At 39.3% G+C, this 14,069-nt stretch overlaps 1 protein-coding gene across 1 annotated transcript; it reads left to right on the plus strand.

Annotated features, from left to right (window-relative positions):
• Positions 1 to 4,363: 4,363 nt before the first annotated feature.
• Positions 4,364 to 13,633, plus strand: depdc7a (DEP domain containing 7, paralog a). Its single transcript, XM_032510044.1, has 9 exons — positions 4,364 to 4,468; positions 8,075 to 8,534; positions 9,379 to 9,509; positions 9,632 to 9,824; positions 11,294 to 11,514; positions 11,665 to 11,807; positions 11,896 to 12,021; positions 12,256 to 12,334; positions 12,470 to 13,633. Exons 1-9 carry the CDS (start codon positions 4,453 to 4,455, stop codon positions 12,670 to 12,672), a joined length of 1,572 nt encoding a protein of 523 aa, XP_032365935.1. The 5' UTR covers positions 4,364 to 4,452; the 3' UTR covers positions 12,673 to 13,633.
• The last annotated feature ends 436 nt before the right edge of the window (positions 13,634 to 14,069 follow it).

Consider the following 14,069-nt stretch of genomic DNA (forward strand, 5'->3'; position numbering starts at 1 on the left):
ATCTTGTTCTTTACAGATGCAGTTTGTAAATAAAGTGCCGCATGTATTAGATGTTTGCTTTGGCATGTTTTGTCTTAGGCCCCCAAATGATCTGGGACTCGGGTTTGACACCAGATTTTGAATATGCTGTAGCAGCATAAAAGCCTCAGCTCAGAGGGGTTTTCCATGATCTCATTACATTTGGAGCTACTATACTTAAAATTACTTTCTACAAAACTTGAAGTATGCATTCTTGCTGCTGCATTAGAATGAAAACAAGAGTTTCTAAGTACAATCTACAGGTAATAAATTCCTCTGAAGTACATTTTCCTGGAAGACTGTTATGGGTTTTAGCAGTTACAGGGTAGGACTACATACCAAGGTTGTTCGGTACATAAAATTTGCTCCATTACTTAGAATTTGATGTCCTTGATGTTATTTCATAGGCTATTTTGACAGTTGATGTTAGAGAGAGGTGGAGTGGGTGAGAGTGATCCTTCTGTTATGGTATCAGTGACACCATAACACCTCCAAACAGTGAGTACTGGCATCCCAGGAAAGTCCAATAAACATTAACCCAAACTGTGCTTGGTTACTGGTCTCAACAATGCAGTGCCCAACTCAAGAAGAATGTCTCCTCAGCTCAAAGAGTTCAGTTAGTGTTAAACGTCACCTGATTGTTGGAGTGTGCAGTTAATATTGACTATTTTTCTTAAAGGGGGAGGACTGTCGCGATGCTCACCCACCATGCTCTCATGACCAAACTATTCACTGTGAATGGGTGGCTGACTTTGTGTCGTCTGAGAGGGTCTCGAGCCTATTGAATAAAATATGATTGTCCAGCCACAATGCAAAATTACTGGCAACCCCCAAACAACAAAAGTGTCTCTGTGCTGCAGCGACGGCTCTGTGAGGAAAGCCTCTGTCCTTTGGAGTTGTGGAGGACGGCCACTTAGGCAGGCGTTTGAGATTCCAGTACGGGCACAACTGGTAGAGACAGATACTAAATGTGTGCTCTCCAGATGAAAAGCATATTAATTATTATGCACTGTATTGTTCCATGATGTGGGAGACAAACAGAGAGGCAGTGTGAGAATGTGAGAAGGACACAGTTACTGTGAGTCGGCTAAGACTGCAAAACACTCACTGTGTATTGATTTTGGAAATGCCCTGTGGCAAAAACTAATGTACTATGTAGTGATGGTGTAGTTTTAAAGCAGTTTTAACCAGTCACATACACACTTACTGAACATTTGCATCTGTCCATTTGGCAGTGTTGGAAATAACTAAGTACATACACTCAAGTACTGTTCTTTTTAAGTAAAATTTTAAGGCACTTTACTTTTTGTTTATTTTGTGCTTTGCTTTGTACTCCTGTACATTTATTGAACAGGTCTAGTTACTAGAAGTTGACATATTTCATTACTTTTACATAAGCAACCACTGTATGTTATGCTTTAAAGTTAAGCCATAAGTGATTACATGTTCTGGCTAACAAGGAAAGAGTGGTTAGTTGGAGCCTCTTGTCTTGCCTCTTGTCACCTTTCAGATGTCTATGAGTTCCACCATTTTTGCTCTTTAATCTTCTCATTATTTCATAAAATGAAGTAAGACCAAAAGAGATAAAACTCCCAAATATTTCATAAAATGCCAAATTCATTCAAAAAAGAATACAGAATTGTGTCTGAGAACATTATGCTTTTTTGTTTTGTTTTTATTCCTACCTAATTTTTCTCATGGCTCTTAGGGTGGGGCCTGACACCCAGATTAGGTACAATTTGACTAAACTACCCATTTGTAAATAAAGTAGTCAAAACTAGCTCCACGTCAACCATATACAACAGTGAAATGTAGCTTACACCCTGATTCATTAGCATTGATAATCTATTAATGCCATATATTGTTCAGTCATGGTTAAATTTTTTTGCAAAAGAGCACATTTACTTTTGATACTTTATTTTTTTTTAGTTTTCGAGATTATAGTGTTGTATAAAATAGCTGCCAATACTTCTGTTAAGTATGGTATCTTTTTTTGAATGTACAGCCCTTTTTTGTCACGGAGTAATTATACATCTTTTGAGTACTTCCTCTACCGCTGGCATTTCAATGTTACATTGGATCCCTAAACAGAAACCTGCAAAATATTTGTTTCTTTTCTTAATGTCACCTTCTTAAGAAAATTCCTTTGTCATTGTCATACCTGTTAACACATTACGACTTGACTAACACTGCACGACCGATAAGCATGAAGGGGAGAGAGAAGGAAATAGAAAGAGCTTCCCGGGCACATGGAGAGAAGCATGAGAGTAAATGTTGCTTTGACCTTGTGGATTAGAATTTCTTAATCAGATATTAATCAGAGCTCTCTCTCTCTCTCTCTCTCTCTCTCTCTCTCTCTCTCTCTCTCTCTCTCTCTCTCCCTCTCTCTCTCTCCCTCTCTCTCTTGTTGGTGTAAAACATGTTTCACTCTAAAGCACTGTAATCATAATGCAATGCATTCATTTGAAGAGTTGTAAAACCAGTTTGGCCCTCAACCGAAGGCTTTTCATTGTAGTGGAACACACTGAAGTTACCTTTTCCCTTTTATTCTCCTTGCTTGGACGTACTTAATGGCTGTATAAATATATCTATCTAACCACAGCAACATAAAAGGTGAGTTTACATCTACATACAGCACATTAAAGTCACAACCAAGTACCCTGAGCTTCTGCGAATTCACTGCTCAAAGATTGTTTCATGCCCGAAACAAAAATGATTATGAGTCATAATTCATTGTGGTGGTGACAATGTTAAGTGTTACTGTAACTGCTGAACACATGTTTCAGTCGTAAGTAAAGAGTGGGGTGTGTGAATGCAAACAAGATAAACTAAGATGTGATTTTCCATTATTATATCAGGGAAGTCTAACTTTATTATACGGAAAAAGGAGAGCTGCTACAGAGATCACCAGCCAGACTCGAACCACAGATGTTGTGATACATGTTCAGCATCTTAACTGTGGAAAGCCATGGGGGCATCCATACTTTACACTCTTTAAGGGGTACTCCAGCAATTTTGTACTGCACTTCCATAAAGTTGGTGGACTCACAAGAGACAGATTGTTGTAGCCAAGACCTTCCTTACATATATTTCCTGTTATGGCGCAAGCTCTAAAAACACTGGATCCTACATTTTCATAAAACTTTAGCATGTTTCAGCAGCCCCCACTGCCTCCCAGTTATTTTTATAATTGTTTTCATGGACTAAGTAGTACTTCTTATGATGAGTAAACCAAATATCATGTGTAAAGTTACTCACATGCACACCTGCAGTTTCATTAAAACACCCTGCCTTGCTCAAGAGCAGCTCAACACTGTGAAAGAGGAAGAAATGCCCTGTGCTTTGACTGGAAATCCAAACCAGTGACATGCTCACAACTCTCCTTCTCTAATGTAATAGTTTGCATATTCAATCAAACCAGGTTTGTACGCCTCACCCCTTTGCACCATACCAGTCGTGTGATTATAGTAGCTGTCATCCTTTCTGTCTCCCTTTCAACAAGTGGCATTGGGTTAACAGTATCAGTTTATTACTTTTCCATGTCAGATAACACCTCAAAAAAGAAGGCACCAGCTAGGACCCCATTTTATAAAATCTGGCCCTACTACAGTTCCTGAGTTTATTCTGGGGTGTGCATGTTTGTATGTTGTTAGTTTGTTTGTTTGTGAAATCAGTCTTGAAACATTGAGTTGAGTGAGGAGCCTGTATAGATGATCCCAGACAAGTTGGAACAGCAGCTGGGCCACTTGAAACCCGCAGTCACACGTGGACAACAGGAAAAAACAGGAAACTGTTTTTCCAAAACATCCCCTATCTTTTATCGTGTGTTTATCCTTTAACTCCCAATCATTCAAACTCCTTTTCCTTCTCCTTCTTCTTCTTCTTTTTCTTCTTCTTCTCTGTCTCTCATGGTGACTGCTCTTTAATACTTTATCAGATCAGATGAACTTAGTGTAGGCTTTAAGGGTGTGACTTTGTGAGTGTAAAGTTTGTGTGGAAACTTCCTGGATTTTTGGCATGTCCTTCAAATTGAAAGGATTTGATTTGACCAACAAAAATGTTTGATAAAGTAGGCTAATTTTAGTACAGAATGTTGGCAATTTTATCACATCAGTGATAAAATGAAATAATCCTGTATGTCACATGTAAAGGTAAAACCTTACAATGGAGGAGCTTTGGTTACAGTTTTAGCTCAGGAAGATGCCCACATGTAAGAATAAGCGAGTTAATGCGCCTTTTGTCAAACTTCAGTGAAACAGTCGGAGCTTCATTATTATCACATTAAAGCCCGGGCAGGGCGGCGACTGGGACATGAATAATGGATGACAGTGGGAGGGGACGGTTTCGGAGTTGGTTGCGTGCGTCACGTTGTGAACTGAAGACCAAGAACATGGTCTGAATGGCTGTCTCATACTGTCACTGGAAGAAGTTTTCATGCACCGAACACCAGGTAGTAGCCTACTAATTTAATCACTTTTGACTGATAAAATAACGGCTAGATGTTCTCTTCATTTACTGTCGTGTTTTGAATTATCTTGTAGCCCGAAAAGTTTGGCTTCTTTAGTTATGAACTTGCTGTGTTGAGATGAAAATTACATTCTCATGTGTGGACTGCTGCTAATTTGGTTGAAATTGGTTTTCATGTAGAAATGTAGGCTAATTCGCCGTATTTCAATAATGTGGGCTATTTTACGCACTCCGTATGGGTTTGGGACTATTGTAATGGGGTATGTTGCTAAATGTTTTCCTAAAGATTGGACATTGTTACTAAATATACAGTATCACCTTTGTTTGGACATCTTTTTCATTTAAGTATACCACTAAATATACTGAAATTTCTTTTTTTTTAAAGTAGGCTAGCCTATATGAGAAAAAAAACATATAATATATAGGCCTATATATTTTATCTCATCTACGGAAAAACTTTGATCCTCAAAAGCCAGTTATCTATTTAGATGTAAACAGGTGACTGTATTTGTAGATCAAGCTTAACAGCGTTTTTGTTCTTTGACATTTGTGCTCAGTGCCGACTCAGCAGCCTGCCGTGTTTGTGTTGAAACAGCAGTAGAACAGGGTAAATACCATAGGTAATTACGCATGTGTGTGTGTACAGGCCACCATAAACTATAGCCTATATGTAGGACATCACACAGGATATGAGGGTTGAAATTCAAACGGGCCAATATCCCTCCGTGGTTTAGCGTGTTCACATTGTGCCCCGAGGCTCGACCAGTTAATCTCACTGGTTTCAGCATGTTGGAGGTATGGAGGTATCTGCCGCCGGCTATCTACAACCTTTGGTCTGACGGTGCCACAGCGCAGTTTCACCGCATGGAATCATTAGTCCTGAGTTTGGTGCATATCTTGGCAACAGTGTTTGAACATTAAATGCATGCTTTTGATTTGCTGCCGCAGTGATAATGAAGCTCGGGCAGAGCAAAGTGGCGTTAAACACCGAGTTCTCAAGGGGAGGATCCCCCATGTGGTGACAGCGCTGCTCCCTCCGCGATTATTTACCTCCACTGATGTGTACAAACACACGGTGCACTGTCATCCTTGGCTGAATCACAGGTCAATACCTCGTTTTCATCCTGCAGTCCATCTGTGGAGTTTTTATTTTTTTATAAAGAGGACCACAGGGAAGAAGTCTGGCGTCAGCTGAGCAAACTGGGCTCTAATCTCAGCCTGGCTCAGGCAACAAGAGGTGACAGAACACAGGCGGGTTCCCAGGATTGTTCTGTCCCACACCTGACCCCTACTGTTTTCCTTTTTAACAAGCATTAATGGATATTGATCAGATCCGGATTTATTTTGTGACTGGTAATCCATGGGACCCCTGATGGGATTCTCCAGATGGCCCTGCATTAACTCCTACATCAAGGATTTCATTCGGATGTCTGTTTCTACTTAGTTTTCCTGACCAAAAGGTATATTATTCCTGTGATATTTTCTCTATGGTTTATCTATTGACTGATATTTGAATAATAGGGACATGTTCTCACATTTATTTTAAAGAGCATATTCTTTTTTTTAAGGTTATTAAAAAAGGTTATTTTTAAGGTTATTAAAAATTTGGGCTGTTCCACCTTTAATGGACAGGACAGCTAGATGAGAAAGAGGGAGACATGCAGGAAATCGTCAAAGATTGGATCTGAATCCTGGACCTCTGCGTTGAGGCATTACATTTGGTGTATAGTGTGCGCCTGCTATACCAACTGAGCCAACCCAGCCACCAAAGAGCATTTTTCGAACTTGAGTATCCTAAAGCAAAGAAAGAAATATTTGAATTCATTGCATTATCATCAGCCTGTAATATTTCTCAAGATTCCTATTATGCATACAAACACCAAGGAGCTCCTTGAACAACTGCTGCAGCCCCATGTTGTTTTTCCCTGCTATGCAAATCCCCAGTTCAGGACAGTTTCTTCTCCCCCAGATGGAGACACAGTTTGACGTTGATGTGTCTCATTAATCAACACATCACCGAGGTATCTGCCACACACTTTTCTACGCTCTCTATGAGCTGTTGTACTTTTGAACCAAGTGGGTGAACATCTGGTTGCTGCTGTACCGTTCCCGAGTGATTTTGTTTTCAACTTCTACAGCTGGATCAGTAATAGTATTTGTCATGTTGTGTTATCTTAACATGGAGCCTGTTATACTGCTGACACTGCTTGATTTATGGCCCCTGGCCTCAGTGATCCTCTCAGATCCCCCCTAACATTTGCACAACAGGCCTTAGATGTCTCCTGTTGTGAGATGAAAGACACACAAACATCTCACTAAGGTCACCTCTGCTTTCTCTCACTGGTCTGGCTTGGGGTTGATGACACAAGACTTTTGCCCTAAACAGAGACCAATCATACACAGACGGTCAGTTGAGATATTTGGAGAAATTGCACGATGGAGGGTTGAATGTGTCAGTGTTTGATTGCATGAATCATCTACTGATTTGTGTGCATGTGTTAGTAACACTGCAGACCAGCCAGTGGAAAATGTCAACAGGAACATGTGAGGATATCTCTTGTGAGAAAAAGGCTCACAATATGATCATTGTCTCTGTTTCCTTGTGCGTGTGCGATTGAGTGTAGCATGTGTAGAGAGATTTGCATCGGGTGTCCGATACAGTAAGAAAATCTGTCACATATGATTCTCTTTGTTCTTCTTTGTGTCTTTAACCTACTGGCTGACTACAGCATGTTATTCTTAGGTGTTAAACATCTGTTAAGTGAATTTGAATGAAGCATTTGGGCATAATGTATGCAGAGGATTTGGGTTTGGTTACTACCCCCATGAGATGCATTGATCCTTGACATTACACTGTTACACCCACATACAGTAACTTGAATTCAGATTGGGATTCTGAGAAAGTGTTCGGACAATAGACAAAGCTGAGGATGTCTATTGTGGAATAACAAGTTGATAACCAAAAAAAAAATTGTATAGAAAAGGTTTTTCTTGATTTTTCTTGCTGCTTGTTTAAAAATAATCATACATGTAATTATGTATCTAGTTTATTTATTAATAGCAAAATCAAGTGAAAAATGGCCATCACAATTTCCCAGAGACCAATGTGGATATCTTCAAATTGCTTGTTTCGTCTGACCAACAGTCCAAAACCCAATGATATTCATTTCACAATGATGTAAATCACAGAAAATCAGCAAATCCTCACCATTTGAGGGGCTCCAAATCTTCTTGATAAACGACGTAAACAATAAATTGATCATGAAGCTTCATTTTGATTAATTTTCTTTTGATTGACTTATTAATAAATCAACATATCCTTTCAGCAGGAGTAGATAGTTGCTCTACACGTGCATCTGGGTGTAAAACTGTTGTAATTACTTAAGGATCATTGCCAGTTGGTTGAAATCTTTGTAGCAATTAAAATGTGAATCTTGTAAACTATCAGCACATCCAGGAAGCTTATTCCCTGCTTTTCCTTGCTGATATCAGAGTTTTTCACGTCTACTTTAATCCTCATTCCCCTTGCTTCTGATTGCCTTTCCTACCCTCTGTCCACTGACTCTCTCCTGTCCTCCTCCTCCATCAGAAGGCATGGCTGGGAAGCCTTTCCGGGCCACCTATATATGGAGCAGCATCATCTCCAATCTCCACACTCGAGTGGCGGTTAAGAGCCGCCGCCACAATCTCAAATCCTACAATGACTGTTTCCTGGGCTCAGAGGCTGTGGATGTGGTGCTGGCACACATCACCCTGAACCGTTTTTTTGGTGATGAGGCGGTGCCTCGCTACAAGGCCGTCCGTCTCTGTCAGGCACTGATGGACTCCAGGGTGTTTGAGCCGGTGGGCGTTAAAGTTTTTGGGAAGGAAAAGAAGCGAGCCACATTTGAAGACAGTAGTTGCAGTTTGTATAGGTTCCTGAGCCCAACGACCGGCTCCCCATCATCGCTGACCAACACCAACTCTCTCTCCACTACCACCATCGAGAGCGGCTACGACTCACCGAGAATCAACAGGAACAAGAATAGCTACAGTCCGTCACATGAAAGGTACTCATTTCATATCACCTTCAGATGATCAAAATGATCATCTTCTTTTTGGATTTGCTTTGATCTCCTTCCTCCAGAGCTAATCCCAAATCCAGTATAGTTTTAAACAGGGTGCCTTTCAAAACTAGGGAGGTGTGACCGGAGGCTCCTGAAGTCCCATCATGTCTTGATACTGTTAAATTCCAGTAACCCCCTCATTGCCAATGTGTGGCAATGAGTTTTAAATTAAAATACAAAAACAAAGTGCAAAATCAAAAATAAATTTTAAAAGATGAAACGGAGTTAGTTGCTCTAACACATTTTTATTTGCTTTCATGCTGAGAGTTAAATGAGAAGTTCAATACCACTCTCATATGAGATAATAGTATTGAACTCTCCGCAAGAAAATCAACAAGTATTTTCCAAAATATCAAATTAGTCCTTTTAAACTAATTAAAAAAAGTTGATTGCCCTTTACATAGAGGCTGACGAATTCAATTCTGCTTTGTGTTGTTGTGAGAGTGACAGCTCCAGGCTGGACCAGAGAACAGGCCTCACTAACGGGAGACAAAAGATTCAGAGGAGCCATGTTCTCTGACATCTTAAATAACACTTTTGTCATTTGCAACATGGACCAAGTCAAGTCTTCATGGAAATACTAGAAAAAAGAGAGAGAAGAGAAGTGTTTACGTGTCCTATTTGATGTTGATCAGAACTTATTCAATGCTGGAAATTGAGCATTTATTTTGCCTGGTTGATCGAAATCAGAACAGGACTAAATTGTGACTGAATCACATATACAACAACATTACATTTGTCCCTCTCAATCATTTCCATTGATTGCTGTTATTATGTGACTCTTAAGACAAGGGGTGCTGAGCTACTCCACCCACTCCCCTGTCAAAGCAGACAAATCATTGGAGGATGTCCTGGGAAACCTCAACCTAAGCTCCACCATCACTCCTCAGATGATCAACCTCGGCCTCTCACAAGAGCGTAAGTTGTCTTTTGGCTGATGGGAACGATATAAAACCGGCACCGTGTTTACACGCACCAAATGATGTGTCTGTATCTGTGAACCTATGAACCATATGGCTTTTAACTCTTTGTTTTTACAGTTGTTGATGAGGTCTGGCACCAGCAGGCGGTGTTCAGGCTTTTGCAGCTGATAGAGCTCTCCCTGTTGGAGAAGCTGTTAGAGGGTAAAGACACATCACATCCTCCCCTGCATGGCATGGACAGTGACCCAGACCTGTTGTATACATCAAGCTACCTAGACAGAGAGGTCCTCAAGGCCTTCAGTGAAGCACAGTAAGTCCTCTAAAGTGTAAAATTTTGAAGGTAAAATAATGTATCTACATTAAAGCCATTTAAATGACTGTAATTCATTTAAATTGTGTTGAAACAAAAGTTATTTATGCAGTGGTGGTACTCAAGTACTGTACTTTTACTGTCTCATTTTGAAATACTCTGAGAATGTCTATTTAAAGCTACGTTGTACTTTCTTATCCTCCAATGCATTTCAGAGGGGCCTATTGTACTTTTTCACTCCACCACATTTATTTAAATGCTATAGTTGCTACTTACAGTAAATATAAAGCATATGCATATGATGCATTTGTTACAGTATAGATTAAACTACTAAGTATTATAAGAGGCAGTTAAAATGAGCTTGTTATTTTAAACAATAAACTACCACTTACATGTTAATGCATCAAAAGTAATGATCCAATAATATAACACTGACAGGAGGCATTCTGCATTTTTTATACATTTACTTTTAACACTTTCTATTGCTAATACATTTGTACAATTATTGTAGTGACATTTTGAATTAGGGCTGCACAGTTAATCACATTTTATTCCAAATTGCAATATGGACTAGTTCAATAGCCAAATTACAGGCAGCGCACTATTTTTATTTTTGTTATTCTTTTTGTTTGGCGCTATATTTGTTAAAGGCAAAATTATTTCATTTTGAATGAAATAATGTGGTGCTGCAGAGACGTCCTGCCCTACAAATCGTATCCTACAGTCTTAAGAAAAAATCCTTGTTTGGTACTGAATAGTTTTCAATGGAAATGAGAATAATAAAAAAATATCATTTATATCATGAATCAAATCCCACGATCAGTTAAATTGATCACAGTCAGATGTTTTTTACATATCGTGCAGCCCTAATTTGAATGTAGGACTTTTATTTTTAATTGTTTTTTTATAGTGGTGTTGCTATTTTTACTGAAAGCTTTAGTGCATAACTTTTTGATATTAATAAACATACGCTACATTCAGGCTATTGTCAAATGAGTTGCTACACAGCTGATTAAGACATATCAGCTCCACACAACTCTCTCTGTATTTTTCAGCATTGCTATGTTCAGAAGATTGTGTCATCTGATGACTTTCCCGCACTGAAGCTCAAGTAACGGTTGACTCTTCTCAAGAGTCTATCATGTTTTTTTAATCCTCCGTGTCCTTCTTGGCTACTAGCACCTGTGTGGAGGAAAGGTGGGGGCGTGGGGGCGTGTATCATGTGGATGCGCCAACAGTTTTGTTGTCATTAAAATTCCTCATGGGGGAGACAGAAACTATGCACTATAGCTTTAAATAAATAATCCTGATGAACTACTGGTTATATGAAAAATAATAATGACCAAGTCCATGCTTAGAAGCAGTCGAGTTCTCCCTAAATCACCATAGTTCTTTCTGTCTCTCTGTTCTCTCACTTTGACCAATCTGTCAGCTGGGGTTAAAGTCATTCCACTTCCCTCTCCCCTCAGGGCAGATGAATGGTTGTCGGGGGCAGTGGACTGTCTGGAGTTTCTTCCTGATGAACTGGTGGTGGAAGTCAGTCGAGGTTTGGCCAGTTGTGCTGACGACCTGCTCCGGTGTAAGAGTCTGATCTACGAGGTCCTGGCTCAGCATTACGGACACACACAACAGCCACCTCTGCTCAGCAACCACATGTTCGACATCCACTCTGGCATCTCCGAGCTACTTGGTAAAAGCAGATCTCTTTGTTGTCCTGTTGTTTTCAGAAGGGTTGATGAGGGTTTTATGGTGATGCATAAATAGGAATGAATGACTGTCATATATCATGCCAGTTTAATTACAATTTTTCATTCTGGTATTTTCTGTGGTCTGTTGTCAGTGAACGGCAAGCAAGAGCAAGCTCTAGAGGCTCTGCAGCTGAGCCTGAAGCTGCAGGACTCTCGCAGCCGGGAGGAGCTCCGCAGGCTCCTGAGATTCATGGCTGTCGCAGCCAAACCACAAGAGGTCAAATTGCACAAAGAAGTGAGCACTTGTGCCTCTCTCGCTCAAGTCAATACATGCATATTCTACGTATGTTGATCTTTGTTAACACAAAAAATATCTCTCTCAGATTGAGAACAGAATGGCAGTGAAAAGGTCTTTCTCAAGTGCCATTGTCTACAGCCGGAGACTCTCCAAAGGAAAGGTGGACTTGATGGTTCTGTTCATGATGGATAACCACTGCGATCTGTTCAAAGTGAGGGTTCCTAATTCATCTTTTTTTTTTCCTGTGTGCGTGTGTCGGAGGGTAGTAGTAGGAGGGATGTAACAATCAACATCTCCACTAGAGAAAATAAACATTGGGTTGATGAAATGCCTTTGTACACAGAAGCAGGATTCTACTAATCATAATTGTATTTGTATTGATATTGGATCTTTCAGTCAAGATAAATGGAAACTTCATGTCTTATATTGCTCTCTTTTCCACCAGATTCCCGTTTCATTGCATAAGATGGTCAGTGACAGAATCATGAATATTGTGAAAGGGAAGGATCCTGATGTGACAACAGGTTTGCAGATGTTCCTTGGATATATTCCTATTTTTCATATTCATTCAGCTGTTTGTATGACCACAGAACACTTCACTTTGGTGTAAATAAAGATGAAGACTTCCTTTATGTTTTGCCAATCTCTCTTTACTGCAGGACCAACGTACTGCACAAGAGTGAGTGCTAAGGCCTACTCAGAAAATGCACAAAAAAACACTAAAGAGGAACTTTGGTCCTTGCTCCAGACCATCCATGAGAACCCTAAACTCTCCCCTAAAGAGAAGAGACGTCTGCTGGGACAGTTTTATAAAGGCCATCCAGAGATTTTTATTCAGTACTTTGGAAATAAGATTGTCTAGTGTCAACATGTTGCTAAAGTGATATTTATTATCATTATCATGTATTATAATGTAAAAAGAGGTAGGTATTAAGAACAAAAGCAAATGTGATGTAAATTATGAGAAGATTTGCACAGTGGAATTTGTATTTTATTTACTTGTATGTAAATAGTTTAGGCTACTGAACAAGAATGTGAATTTTAACTGTGGAACTTGTAATGAGCTGCAATATTTAAGGGCTTGTTTCATTTCTTAGATATATTATTTGATGCAGGACACTAACATGAAATGTCCTTGTCAGTTATATATGAGACTGTAACTTTCCCTGCGTGACAAAATGAACCAAATGTTCTTGAAAGTAAAAAAAAGAAAAAAAGTTTTTACACTGCAAAGCGTCTTGATGGCATTCGGACAAGTCTGCATATATCACTTTTCAATGGATGTATTCTTTGTGCTTGTGCAATAGGAACAGTGTTAGCAATAAAAATGTGTCTGTTCATGTGGTTTTCCATATACAATGTGATGGACAGTAGAGCCATGTCTTTAGAAACCCTCAAACGGAAATTTGAACCTGGAAATTTAAAAGTCCGATGTTGGGCTGTAGTAAACAGTCAGAGGCATTCATGAGAATCAGCCCTCTGGGTTTTTGTGTTTGCTGGAACATATCAGCAAAACAGATGTTTGTAGTTATTATTTTTGTTTTTTTAAACTTAAAACCTAAAGCCACGTTTTAGTGGTATTGTCAGGGTTCTGTTTTGAATAAGGTTGATGTATTCATTCTAATCAGCTGAGGAAATCGCTTCCACATTTCCAGGTGACATAAGCATTCCCAGACTAAGTTTAGACCACACATCTTCTTTGTATTTTGGCAAATTGTAATCAAATTCAACTGGAATTGTGTAACATTCATACATGTACATTTCCCTTTTCATTGCAGATACAAAATGTGTGTATTCTAAAAAGAAAAAGAGAACAAATGGAATCTGGTTTGTTATTTATCCATATAACAGGCAGTTTGCAGTATGTTGTGTCCATTCTTAATTGACCCCTACCCAGGCCTTGCACAGACTTACAGTCCCCTCCTTTTTAACAAAGAAAACCAATTGTGAAACCTAGGGCTATTTTTTGCTATTGAGATTCCCAGTCAACTAACAGAACTGTGTTTCCTACTATTTTTCTCTAACTGCAATGTTGAGTTCATGTTTTATAAAAGGCTAATACTGTTTATCATACTCTGTCATTGTTTTTGTCCAAAACACATAAGCTTTCATGTCAACATCCCAAGTCCAGTTTAAAATGCAGTGAGTGGCTCATCAATTCAAATAAGAAAATGAGTATTGCTTTCCTTTCCAAGACTTTTTGTTTTGTTTTAGGTGGCTGACATTAGCCTTTGATGCTAGAACGCAAAATCCCCAAAC

The sequence above is a fragment of the Etheostoma spectabile genome, chromosome 1 (assembly GCF_008692095.1).
Source record: "Etheostoma spectabile isolate EspeVRDwgs_2016 chromosome 1, UIUC_Espe_1.0, whole genome shotgun sequence".
Taxonomy (NCBI): Eukaryota; Metazoa; Chordata; class Actinopteri; order Perciformes; family Percidae; genus Etheostoma; species Etheostoma spectabile.

What these genes read in the sequence shown, in the direction of transcription:
- depdc7a (XM_032510044.1), top strand. An exon ending in TACAGTCCGTCACATGAAAG is followed by an intron (nt 8,535 to 9,378) that starts GTACTCATTTCA and finishes GTGACTCTTAAG; the next exon opens with ACAAGGGGTGCTGAGCTACT. An exon ending in CCTCGGCCTCTCACAAGAGC is followed by an intron (nt 9,510 to 9,631) that starts GTAAGTTGTCTT and finishes TTGTTTTTACAG; the next exon opens with TTGTTGATGAGGTCTGGCAC.